Raw genomic sequence first — 13,577 nt, 5'->3', positions numbered from 1 at the left:
CAGTGCTGCTTGCGGACTGCATCACTGTCGTGCTCAAATGACGTTAAAGCACACCCTCGAGGGTAATATTGCTTAACTAAATCTCGACATCGAACGATGAAATCCACCTCTAGTGGCCTACCCTTTTCTTCTTCTTTTACCATGCTAAAAAGTTTAAGGTAACAGGGTTGCATGCAAGTTGTGGGACACGGGTTTCTTGCATAATAATACTTATATAAAACATTATGTTTTATTAAAAAGATGTCTCCCCATCTACAAGAGACACCTATGAACAAAACACTACAAAAGAAAGTAGATTTAAATGTAATTTTGACAGTTTTTATTGGAGTTCAATTTAGTCAACAAGAGTGTGGGACAAGAGAAAAATAGCATATTAGGGGGTACTCCAGACTTACTTGGTATTTTAAAAAATATTTTCAAATGATTTTTTCTCTCAGTTTATTTAGAGTTGGTCTCTGGAGGAGTAAAAGGTACAAAACAACATTTTGTGTTTTGTAAATTTATTATTTGAAATTTCATGGGTGGGACGTAAAATGTCCTCCAACTTTGGAATGGCCCTTTTGGAGCTCCCTTCGAATTCTGGTTATAGTTCACAGATTACATTAAGAAAGATCTAAAATATAACACCGAATGCATTTAATTTTTCTTTTTCATCTAACTCCCTAAACTGTCGATCAGTGCCATCATAACATCTCCAGATGTGGTGGTAAAATACATGTACTGGTGCTCACGTTTGGTTGCTCAGCCCTTGCACATCAACATTAGATTATGACCATTTCACGATCAGTGGAGTACACATTATCTGCGACTGTCATGGTTAGATGTGAAAAAATAAATAAATAAATAAAATCTGACCTTTAAATGGTTTCCTGAGATTATTTTGGAAATGCTCCTCACGTTTCAACTGGACATCAAAATCCCACAGCAGATAAATACAAATTAGACATGAATGGGCTCATGTTTATGCTGCCTGTATCCCCCAGCACAACTCCTCTTTTGGTATCTTTAACGAAACCTGCTCAGCACATAGCTGATAGAAACAGAGTAGAAAATAATCATTGCCTTTGAATATATGTCTTGAAATATGCCTTTGTTTTTGTCACCGTTAGCTCATTTACTAACCAGATATCACTTTTTGAATAATATTATTTTTTCACATGTTACACATGCTTCAAACTGGGAAAAAAACCCTACATAAATACATATATACATATATGAATATACTAAGACAAATAAAGCAGTAAAATATAGCCTGAAACTTAAAGACAAACAGCAAACAAAATAGAGACAATGTGCCAAGGATTAAATGAGAAAGAGGTAAAGACTAGAGGATTGTCTCCCAGTAAAGTCGTTATATGTATTAATTTAAAATCCAATCTGGACTAAAAGCAATATAAAATATTAAATGTTACACAATCATGACTTTCGGTGTATTATCATTTAAATCATCTTCATAAAATGTCCCCTCATTAATTGTCTGAAGGTTATCTTGTCCTGTGTGTCAATGAAACGCCCATCGGCGGCTTCACCAGAGTGCCGATCTCTGCCTGCAGCTCAAAGGAAGGAGACGTACCTATACCTCCACTGAGGACATCGGGACACGTGGACACTACACATGACCTACACAGAGGGTAGTAGGCACACATGTGGGTAAAAGTCAGGTTGTACACTCCCCCACTGAATAATGAGCAGAGGATTTTATTGTAGGACATAGTTTCTATCTGTATCTTTACTTTGAGCTATGTTCAATACAGTGAAGCAACAAGGCTCAATCATGTGTCAGTGTCCTGTTTGGTCTGAAAACTGTAATTCAGGATTGACTCTCTCTGAGCTCATCATCCAATTGAGGCTGGTGATGCACTGACATTATTGGCCTTTTGTCTCTGCGGAGCAACAGGCAGTAAAACTTCAGGCCACTGGCGAATGAAGACTCCTTCCATCCTACTTAAGCTACTTTGGTGTGTTACCCCATCACCAGAATAAATGTTAGCAATTTCTGCAAAACCACATAAAAGGTTTAAACTGAATGTTTGTTTTTTGCAACTTTACATTTGTTTAGGTTGAATTTTCTATTTATCCCTTGTCATAACGCTGTGCTTGTGCTCTGGTTAGGTTTTGGCACAAAAAAAAGTAGCTGGTTTTAGACGCCATGAAAGCACCTGGAAATTTCCACAGCAGTCCTTAATAATATCAAGTGGTGTTACTTGAACGGCCATTGGGCTTGACTTGACTTGTATTAATGCCACCACCATCCCCTCCATCACCTGATGCAAAGGTGGTGTTATTATGTGTTATAACCAAGAAAGCTGCCAAATGGACAAACACAGCTCAAGTCAAACCATCGGATATTTTAATGGACCCGTGAAGTCAGACCATCGCCATTCGTGAAACATGTATGTTAAGACAAACCATGACGTTTGCCTAAAGCTAACCAAGTGGTTTTTGGGCCTCAATCTCTGCTGACAAAAGAGTAGCAGAAAATTCCGCCAATAAACTTTGAATGGCAAGTTTCTGTGGGGCTGTCCTTCCAAGAGGAATGACAGCATGTTCCTAAAAAGTGCACACTTGTCACACTACAAAACACTTGAAATCAGAATATTCTGTTCTGCCATGTGATCTTAGCGAGAACAAGAGTAACCCCACTAATTAAATGTATTTTTATGACATTGTCAGTAGTCTGAAGCCAATGGTAGCATTTCAGATGACGCAGCAGTGTTTCGCCTTACTTACTGAGCAATCACTTTTTTACAGCGTGGAAAAATCTCGACAACTATGAAATGGATTGTATTGGAATTTGATTGAAATATCTGTGCTTCCTGGAGAATGATTTGGTGATAATTTTTTCCTCATTTTCTTTTTGAATGATCATCATTACATTTTCCACAAATGTTAATGTTTCCCCACAGGACGACTTATACTAACTCTGGTGATGGTTAAATAAATCTCACAAGAGGACACAAATCTTGACTTTTGACTTGTCATATGATTCTCTTTCCTCACTTTCACGCTCACAATGTGATATACCTGCTCTGACACCAAACTCTGGTCAGTGTCAGCGGTAGGAAGTAATAAAGTACAAATACTTTGTATTTACATAGATTTTGGCTGACAACTTCTGACTTTTCCTCACACGAAAATCTGTATTTTCTCCTTCTCACATTTTCAAAAAAGGCTTGTTACTTTATGTTACTTTACAAAGCTGTAAAAAGAACTGGAATGGACAGAAAAGCTGTGTTAGTGTCTCATATCTGCAGGGATACCTCTTTTCCTTTTTACATTTCAGAGACTGTACTTTATTATACCTTATTCTATCTGAGTAAAGAAGTTGAATCAGTTTTTCATTTCTTACACAAGTATCTGTACTTCTACCGGAGTAAAGAAAGTGTGGACTTTTGCCACCTGTGGTCAGTTTTACATTTAGTACATCACGACTGCTGAAAATGTCAACTTAATTATCTTAATGATGAGTATTACAGCCTCACAGAGCTTCTAGCATGGCTCCAAACATAAGTATAGTCTTGTTTGATACTGTGCTTTGAATTTAGAAGACTGCTTTTCTTTTCCATCATCTGTTTGACCACTGAGGAATAAAATAATACAGTTATTTGCAGAAGATGATAAAGAGCACAACTACGCAGTAGAAACTGCTGCTGAGGCAGTCGTTTGGTGGACACGATCAGAGAGCGGCCACTAGTTTAATCTATACCTAATGACTGAGAATGACGCTCAACAACTTGGGGCGTCCTCTTCCTCCAATAGCAGTGTTGATGAAGTCCTGGGGTACGGACTTGACACGTGACACATCTGGATGAGTCTCTCTCATCAGTTTCCGTTCAGAGTTCAGAGCCTCACAGCGTCTCTGTGGGCCAAGTGGGAACATGCAGCTGCAAACAGCAGGCGACCAGCAAGCAATGACAACACATGTAAACACACACACACACACACATACACACACACACACACACTGTACAGAGGATTGCTGTTAAGCACCAATCCACAAAGGAAAAGATTTGGACAAACAAAGGGGTCAGCTGTAGCTTTAATACAGAGACGTCCGTTGGCGTCCTTGTCTGATTATCCAGTTCTCTGTTTTACTCTACAAACTGTCTGTTTTACAATTTAACCCAACGTGTGCGTCCTTGAGGTCCAACGAATATGTTGAATGCATTTTCCTCCTCAAAAATATAAAAACATATGGCGAAAGCTGATTTTTTTAAAGTGAAACTCTCACCAAAAAGCAACCCAGGCTTTATTTGTGAATGTATATGAGTCCGACCTTCGTGTAAAAGCATAATTACAACGGAAGAGGCACTTTTAAGATTTACCGTAGTTTCGTTGTAGTGTCAAGCTGCTAATGTGAGTTGTCCAAAGACCTTCTTTTTAGTAAACTCTATGTACACAAACAATGTTCTCAATGCTCATGTTCATGTGTAGAGACCCTGGTGATACTACGGGCAAAGTTTCATGTTGTGTCGAGTCTTCTTACTGATTTAAAAATAGAGATTTTGATGCTAGCATAAGAGTGTCCCATGCACTCCCATTGAAAATGAGCTTGCCTGAAAACGAAACTACAGTAAATCTTAAAAGTGCCTCTTTCGTCATCTTTACACTTTTACATGAAGGTTTGACTGCTTTTTGGTGAGAGTCCCACTTTAAGTATTGTTAATCATCATTGTTTATATTCATGTTCACTGGCTTGCAGTCTCTGTCTTCTGATCTGCCTTTGCTGGCACATTGTTGAGTTTCTTGGAACTTTGGTACCTGTATATCAGTGTGATAGGGTGAACCCGCTGGCAGGAGTGTGTCTGTGCTCTACCAGAGGTCAACAACTCCACAGGGAACTTTGGAAGGATTTCTTAAAAATATATTTTGTAGTCTCTGTCATTTCTATATTTTACTAAGATCTGCAAAACAGCATCACAACAGTCAGATAGTAGTTTCTCACATTACCAGCCCATCCTCAGGAGAAAAGACATCAGGCCAACTGTCAAAGCCTCTGGTGTCAGCAGTGATTATTAAGGCAATGAAGGAGGAGGTCTGGCAAACTGTATAAAGATGGTGAGGTGGTTGGGTCAAACAAGTATTTAGGACGTACGCATTATACACAAACTGCTACTATTCTTTCACAATAAAACTTTATTTGTACAGTGGGAATCAGTTGTCAGTAACATGTCTATCTAATAGCTGACAACAAAATATCTGATTCATGATACAATAATATACCGAATGACAAAAACTACAGAGAATGCATCATGTCTAGTTTAGAGAATGTATCATATATTTTCAGACTTTTCAAGGCTGCTTACCAGGAATGCTGTATTCTGAAGAGGGTTATGTTGTGTACAGCCTGAATAAATCACCTCTTACATAAAAGGAAATCTCTGGTGGTTTCTTTCATGATGGAAAAATAATCTGTTGTGAGTCAAAGAGAGATGAACTGGGACACCAGATGAGGAAAACAACAGAAAGGAGGACAGTTTGTCTCCAAAGTCAAGCAGATTCAGCTTCGTTATCCTTTATATATATATATTACTGTTATACTTGTGAGGAAATTGCATTGCTGTATATTAATTCCCTGGAGGCTTATGCTGACCTTGATGGGGTCAGGGCCCTGAACCTGCAAGAGAAGATCCTGACAGCTTTGATTGTTTGTTCAATCTCTTAAATTGATCGACTTTTTCTGCTTTTCATTTGTCCTGCTGGAAGATCGGTAGGACAGTGATGCACAGCCAGGTCATGCACCAGCTTCTGTTGGTCACATATAGTTTAATTGGATGAGAAGAGGAAAGCCCTGCTGTTTCACCTCATTTAGCAAATCAGACTGACAAGAAAGTCTTTGCATTTTGCACTAGCTTAATGCAATTATTTGATGCATGTGTATATATATATATATATATATATATATATATATATATATATATATATATATATATATATATATATATATATATATATATATATATATATATTTGACCCTTGAAGCCTTGATATTTTGATGATAAAGGCTTAAAAATCTTTTAGAAAAACACACATTTTGTTTGTATTAAGTGTTAATTAGATATGTTTTGAGACACTCAACCCAAGCTGTCGGCATGACTGTAATTCCATCAGTGTGTGTGTGTGTGTGTGTGTGTGTGTGTGTGTGTGTGTGTGTGTGTGTGTGTGTGTGTGTGTGTGTGTGTGTACAGGTGAACATGTCCTCCGGGTCCTCTCTCGTGTGTCATCGCCCAGCTCCCCGCCGCTGCTGCGTCTGTGCGCTCCGCTCGCTCTCCGCCTCTTCAGGGAGGAGCGCACCTTGTTTGGCTCAGTCGAGTCCCGGCTCTCCTCCGCGCCTTGTGCACAGAGTTCCCTGCGCTGGACACCACATCCTTATCGGTGAACAGCTACCAATCGGCGCGGTTCATGGAAGTAATTTTTTTTTCTTTTTTTTTCTCGGACATATTTTTATTCAAGTTGTCAAAGTGAAGGAACATTGGAAATGTTTTGGAACAGTCTGTTCATCTCTGGAGGCTCGAGGTTGGAGCGGATGGCCACATTACTTCACTTGGGTCTGTTCCTGCAGCTGGCGGTGTGGAGAACGGTGAGTCTGCTGACAGCACTCAGCTTAGCCTGATCTGCAGGATTTTTACTGATAGCTCAGCTGTTTCACACTCATTTGTATTTGTAGACACTTAGCAATTTTTAGCCCCCTGCACACATAAAGGAAAATTCAGCCTACATTGTAGCTACATTTAGCTGTGTGAGCTAAAACCTGCTCATTTTAAAGGTCTGACAGGAGGTCAGGGAGACGAGGATAATTAAAATATGTTTTATGTTTTATAATTAAGAGATATTAAATGATTCATCAAAGCACTAGTTTTGGGGAAGAAATGTTAATGAGGAGAGAAAGATCTTCATTGACTATTTCTGCCTAAACAAACTGGATAAACAAACTATTTGTTTCCTGACTGAGTAAACTGAATAAAACAAACTGACCTGAAAGGACAACACAATTTCTACAGCTTTTTGTTATAAATATCAAAATTCGCAGTAATTAATACTTTCTCCAAAACCACATAGCACCTATTGAATATTTGAGTGGTTTCCAATTCATAGGCTATATTTGTCTTTCCATTTGTCATTTTCTTCATTCTTGATTCCCATTTGGCCATTCTTGGACAACATGTGACACTGTCCTCTTAGTTTGTGTATATATACAACAAGATAGGATACAGCTCTATGGTAGGTTCACACATCCTGAGGCAGTTCCAAAGACATTTACACATTGTTTTAACATAGAGTGACACATGACACCAACGCACACCACAAAGTTAACCATAAAACATCCATCCTACCATTGTCACTGTTTATTCTTTAGCAGGGTTGTGGGGAGTTGGAGCTGACCCCGGCTGACACTGGGTGACCGTAAAACACATCACATGATATCCTCGGATTAGGATCATAGTAAGCAGAACATGTTATAGGCAGACTGTTATATCTGCACTTGTTTTGGTATGATCCTGATGCATCTGACGCATCTTCTGATGGAAGATAAAGTCATCTGAATCTGAATCTGAACAACTTAAAAACATTTCAAGGGTGGAAAAGTGATGAGAGACGCAAAGTTGTTTTCAGCAGGTGTTGATGTGTTCCTACCCTCATGTTGTCTGATGTGTCCAGATTGAAACATAATTAGGCAAGAAGGGTGGTTGTCACACTTCTAACTTCTGTTGAATCCCTTGAAAACTTCGTCCTCGGATGTGTGTAATGGCAGCCTAAAGCGTCAGGTAAGAAAAGAGTGGCCTTCTCTCCTTCAGTTTACTCTGTTAATCCAGTGTTTCAGAGTCACACGCTGTGGTTGTCTTTTGTTATTTTAATGGAGAAACATAAAACATGAAGCCCATCTTAAAGAATAATCAAACACTTTTATTTCTTTGAAATGCAAAAAGGCAAGGCACATTTATTTGTATAGCACAATTTAGACACAAAGCAACTTAAAGTGTTTTACAGGGGCATAAAATTACATTAAGAAATAAAAAGATTGAACATTAAACAAGGGGCATAACACCCAAATAAGTTAAGAAAAATAAATAAGATGAAACAGAATAGGTATAAAAGAGACAAGACTAAAGAATAAAACTCACAGTGCAGTTCAAAGCTTCAAAGTTGCTTCAATAAAAGGCAATGGCAAAAAAAAAGGTTTTTAGCCGTCATTTAAAATAGGTGAGAGTTGGAGCCGACTGCAGCAACCTAACACATCTCTGGCATCAGGGTAAAAAAAAATATGTGGGTGCACAGGGCCCCCACACCACTAGGGGGCCCCCTCAAGTAGCAAGTCCAGCCTCAGTATCTGAGGAGTGACCCACGCTTTTGCACAGCATGGTACCGGCTCAACCTGACAAAGTTGTGAGAAGTACCTGGTACTTTTTTTCGCAGCACCTCCACTGAGGTTCCAAGTGAGCCAAGGTGATATGCCCACTGATTGGTCAGAGAAAATCGTCATCCACAGATGGCGTCTCTACCACGCCACGTTGCTGTGACGACCAGCTAAGCTAAGTTAGGAGAGGCGCGGCGAGGCGAGTTGAGCCGGTACTGGTTATTCTCGTAGTGAGGAGAATGACGATGGAAATAACATGGCATCAAAACAAACATATTCATCTGGTTCAGAAAAGAGAAAAAAGAAGAAACCAAATGAGGAAAAAACACTCACAGGATGAAGGTAAGGTTTGTTTCCATGTTGTGAGTGGAGGGGGAGTTTTAACATAGATCTCTAAAGTGTGCTAACCAACACTAACACATATTAGGGTTTACTGTGGATTATTATGGACTATTGTGGCAGTGGATTATTGCTCTGAGTGGATTATTGTTAACTCTACTGAGTTAGGTGTGACTTTCTTTACCACATTTATTAGAAAATTTATTGTGACAAAATTTATATTCAGGTTTGTTGTGAAATTCGATATTCCAGGGTATAATTGGCTGTTTTTGACTATTTCTGATTTAGCCATTATATTTCACCTTTAAAACTATTTAACTTGCCTGGCGTGGTGTCTTTATTTTCAGCACAACCTCACGTGTGTGACTGTACAGTTATTTTTTTTTTCATTTTGACATGCTGTATTAACACAATGGACCTGAAATCACACAAAGAAAGACAACATAAAATCCGAGTTGGAAAAAGTTAGATTTTTTACTGTGAAAAACACAAATGTTGTTTGCTAAATGTGTGCGTAAGTTTTTGAAATTTACAAAGTTATATGTAACTGATTACATTTAAATGCAGGCAATGCCTCAAGCTCAGGACTCCCTCAGCTCTTTCCTGCCTGCTCCACATTCAGCAGCCTCCTCATTGTTTTGACTCATTAAACAAAAAAAACCTCCAATGCCCACTAAACACACTACCCCAAACACTACATAACTGTACACTCCAAACACGCTAAATGTCACAGATCTCTCAAAACTCGCTATCTCTATCACTCTCCATCACCGTTCCTGCCACAACTTCCCCCTGTTCCTCGGCAACCGAATCACGTGGTTTGCCACATAACTTTGTGACTGGTTGGTGTGGTGCCTTTTTCCACCAATAGGAACGTGTTTTTTTGTTTGCAAACACTTCCTGCTTGCAGACACTTTCGTGAGAAAAGCCCGTTTTGAATCTGGTGCGCACGTGGCTATGGTGGCTATGGTGGCTATGGTGGCTGTGGTGGCTGTGGTGGCTATGGTTGACAATGCTAGCGAAATTGGTAAATCATTTATGAAAAAATGTATTAACAGTATCATTGTAATCCAAACAAATCAGACGTTGCACACCCTTAAACCATGCAGCAGCAAAATCTCGTGTCAGTCTGATCGGCAGAGATATTTGAGGCACACACAGACACACACACACACACACACACACACACACACACACACACACACACACACACACACACACACACAGATTTCTTGCTTTGATACAGAGACATATTTTATATATGTTTAAGAACCTTCAGTTTACAATTTAAGATAAACATTTTTGAGGAAAAATGCACCAGTTTCATTTATTGACATACAGAGGATCCCCACTGTTTACCTTCTATTATCATTTCAGTTCAACTTGTGGGTCAGCTTAAGATGTTTGGTTTTAATTTGAGAGAGGTTTTCAAGACTCTAGCTTGTTTTCCTCTTAAAATGTAATAGACTGTTGCATCTTGGTGGATCACCTGAAAGAGTTAGGAATCTACCATCGTGGTTTGACAAAATAGGGGTCCCCAAACATCATCTTGCATAGGGCCCCCAAAAAGACAGAAACAGTCCTGCAAACAAAAATGTAATAAACCATAATACTCAACTCATCCTGATGTCAGTGACAGATATATAACATGTGCCAACCAACCACAAAGAACTCCCCTTACTGGGATTTTTTGTTAGTGACTAAGCTAACAACCACATTGCGTAAAAAAGACAACACATCCTCAAACCTAAACGACTGAACAGGTTGATTTTCAGCACCTGCCAGAACAACATATATCACAGTTCACTAATACACATGTCTGTTAACTCCACATCTAACCCAGCATACCAGCAACAGACCTTCTTTTGTACAGTAACAGTTTAGGAAAACATCATAGTTTGAACCTAACCCAACTGTCCATCCCAGATCTCCATCACCTTTTATACCATTCTCCTCACTTCTTTCCTTGCAGCTGTAATAATGACTAGAGTCGCTAGAGGTTGGCGTACATATGGGTCATAATAACCTGCTTGCATTTTCAAGTTGCAGTGGCATTTCTGATAAGGACAGGGCTCCTAAAAGCCTTGACAAAAAACAGAGAAGAGCTGGATACATTTTGATGTGAAGAATGCTAAAAGTTGTCTCACTACAATGTAAAGTGTCTTATTCCTGAATTTAACCTATAGCTGACCTCTGAACCCAAACTGAAAGTTAAGGGTCAAGTGCAATCTAATTAATTCGACAACCAAGCCTGTTCTCCCCCACCTAATGGATGACTAATTTATTATACATGGTGTCTAATCTCTGGGAAACACGAGACTTAACTTTTTGTTTGCTGAGCAGTGTACAGGTTTAATATTCCAGACTGTGCTTTATTTCAGTGTCTTAATAAGAAAATTCATAAAATTTGATGAATGAAATATAAACATCAGAGAAACTTCCAATCATCAACAGCAGCAACACTGATGAAACCACACAAAAGCATTATCATGCCTTCCAATGAATAATCAATCAATAAAAAGAACAGATCCATCGTTGTCTCATGTGGCTTTATTAACACTGGAGACTCACTTGACTCTGCTGCCTTTGGCTCCAGACAGCAAAGAGAAAGCATTAATATCTTCTCTTATTTTTCTGCACACACATCTGTGTTATGCAGAAAATTCAGGGTGGAGAATTTTCCTATTTAAATCAATTGGGAGGATTGACAAAGGTATTAGAATTCACCACCTGACAAACATCTGTAAAATTATTTGCAAGTCCATTTGAATCTTTTCCAAGTCTCTAGAATAATATGTTGAAACTCTAAATTCTTTGATCTTGACACTTTAGGTTTTGTTAGGTTCAATTTAGAAGTTTCTGTCGTGACAAGGCTGTGCTTATTGTCTGGCTAGGTATGGGAACAAATAACACTTACAGGGTTAGGAAAAGGGTAACAGTTAGGAGTTTAAGGCAGGAATACATGAGGACCAAGGAACAGATGCCTGAGACAGACAAACCAACAAAAAAATGACAAAACACCGACTTAAATAGACAGGGAGCAATTAAGTCATGGAACGCAGGTTAGCATGAAAAGGGGCAGGAAAAAAGACTAAGACAGGAAGTGGAGGCAACTGGAGACAAGAGGATATAATCTACAAAATTAAACAGGAAATGACTGACCAAAGACCCAAACCATGAACATAACAGGTATGGTAAATATTTTACCATACCTGTATGGTACATATGAAACATACAAATTTGAACGTGTCCTTGGTTGCAGAAATCTTACCTGCCAACATTTTATTCTGGTGACTGGTCTGGATGTTTCAGTGGACAAGTGAAAACTTTGGCCTGAAGTTTATCTCCCACAATGTAAATTTACTATTTAATGTCTACAAGATGGGATGTGAATGAGAGGAGACGTAGTCGTGTATCATTATCTTTAGAATGAGGTGAAATTGTGAGATACTTGACTGGAGGTAAGATTTAGATTTGAAACTAGATTGATTGGCCAGCAATAGGCACACACACAAACACACTTACACACTCGATATCTAATGACATCAGAGACCTGGTGATTACCCATCCTTTGTATCACTGTGAATGTAAATGATGGCAGCTCAGTGAAGGCTGGCTGCAGCAAATCGGCGCCCTGCAATATGACCCGCTTCAGACAGTGATTGAATTTAAATGAACATGAACTGTTGCCATTTGGTTCGAGGGTTACGGTTATTAAAGTGCAGCTCAAATGACACTCCAGCTCTTCAACCAACCATACACCTGCTCACCCACCCACCACACACACACACACACACACACACACACACACACACAATCTGATTTTATCATTCTCCTTCATAATGTTGGAGGAAACGTTTGCCCGTCTCTGGACCTCCTCGCAGAGTCTCTGCACATCACTAAACTGTAAAATTACACAATGAGTCTCTTCATGTCATGCAGCTAAATGGCTTCTGGCTTGAAAGAGGTATATTCCATAAACCTGTTGTGCAGAGATTACAGTGTGTCTTGTGTCACGCCGATGCTGCGTTGCCAGATCAAGATTGTCAGCAGCACAGACCTTTGTTGCTGCTGTAGATATAAACTATCAGCCATGTAGGAGTGTTTGGGCCACCCAGTTGAACTAAATAGTGTAAATATTCTCCTTGTGTTGTGTGTTTAGGGGCACTGTGGATTTATCAAAGACTCCCTTAGTAGAAAATGAGACTGTTTAATGTAAAAGATAAGGAGGATATATCATCATGATTCATGAGTCATCTTATAGTTTCATCCAAGCATATCAGTCCGTAAAAGAACTGTTATTTATCAGAGAGACTGGCTTCACTGTGTACATCAGTAGATCTGTATATAAAAATCTAAATCTGAATAAGTAGACATTTATTGAAATCAAAAAAACATAATCTTTGATTTATAAATAAGGTGCTACTCAAGGAAAGGTGATCGCTAAAATCACTGGAATTTATCTACTGGGGAACATGATTGTTTGACAGAGTCTGGATGACTGAAATGGCTCCAATAATCATTTTCTGCAGCACCAGTTGATCTCTTCTCTCCGACAGACAAGAGCACACACTCAGCGCTGCACTCTCTTCATCTCACTCTGCTTACTATAGTCACAAATACATTTATTTAGATGCTGTAGTGCTTAACGCACAGTACACAAGCGTCCATATGTTTAAATAAAACATATAGTGTATAATCTATACCTGGGACGCAAGCCACAAACTCTGATCTATGGTATCAAATCTATACTACTCTACACCACAAGATCATAGCAGTATTTCTTTCTGCAAACCAAGTTCATGTTTCTTTATGATGCAAATTACTTTTTTCCCCTTTAGATTAAATGTTTCCATTTTATGTTGTGGTTCAGGCACAAAAC

General features: G+C 38.9%; 1 protein-coding gene across 1 annotated transcript in view; it reads left to right on the top strand.

Annotated features, from left to right (window-relative positions):
* Window positions 1–6,322: 6,322 nt before the first annotated feature.
* Window positions 6,323–13,577, top strand: part of LOC119028013 (pituitary adenylate cyclase-activating polypeptide type I receptor-like) — a 37,729-nt gene continuing 30,474 nt past the window's right edge. Inside the window, exon 1 of the mRNA XM_037113470.1 lies at window positions 6,323–6,580. Coding sequence (XP_036969365.1) covers window positions 6,479–6,580 — 102 coding nt within the window. The 5' untranslated portion in view covers window positions 6,323–6,478. The remainder of the gene's footprint in view (window positions 6,581–13,577) is intronic.

Source organism: Acanthopagrus latus, chromosome 11, assembly GCF_904848185.1.
Source record: "Acanthopagrus latus isolate v.2019 chromosome 11, fAcaLat1.1, whole genome shotgun sequence".
Classification (NCBI taxonomy): domain Eukaryota; kingdom Metazoa; phylum Chordata; class Actinopteri; order Spariformes; family Sparidae; genus Acanthopagrus; species Acanthopagrus latus.
This window is presented reverse-complemented; position numbering and strand designations above follow the sequence as displayed.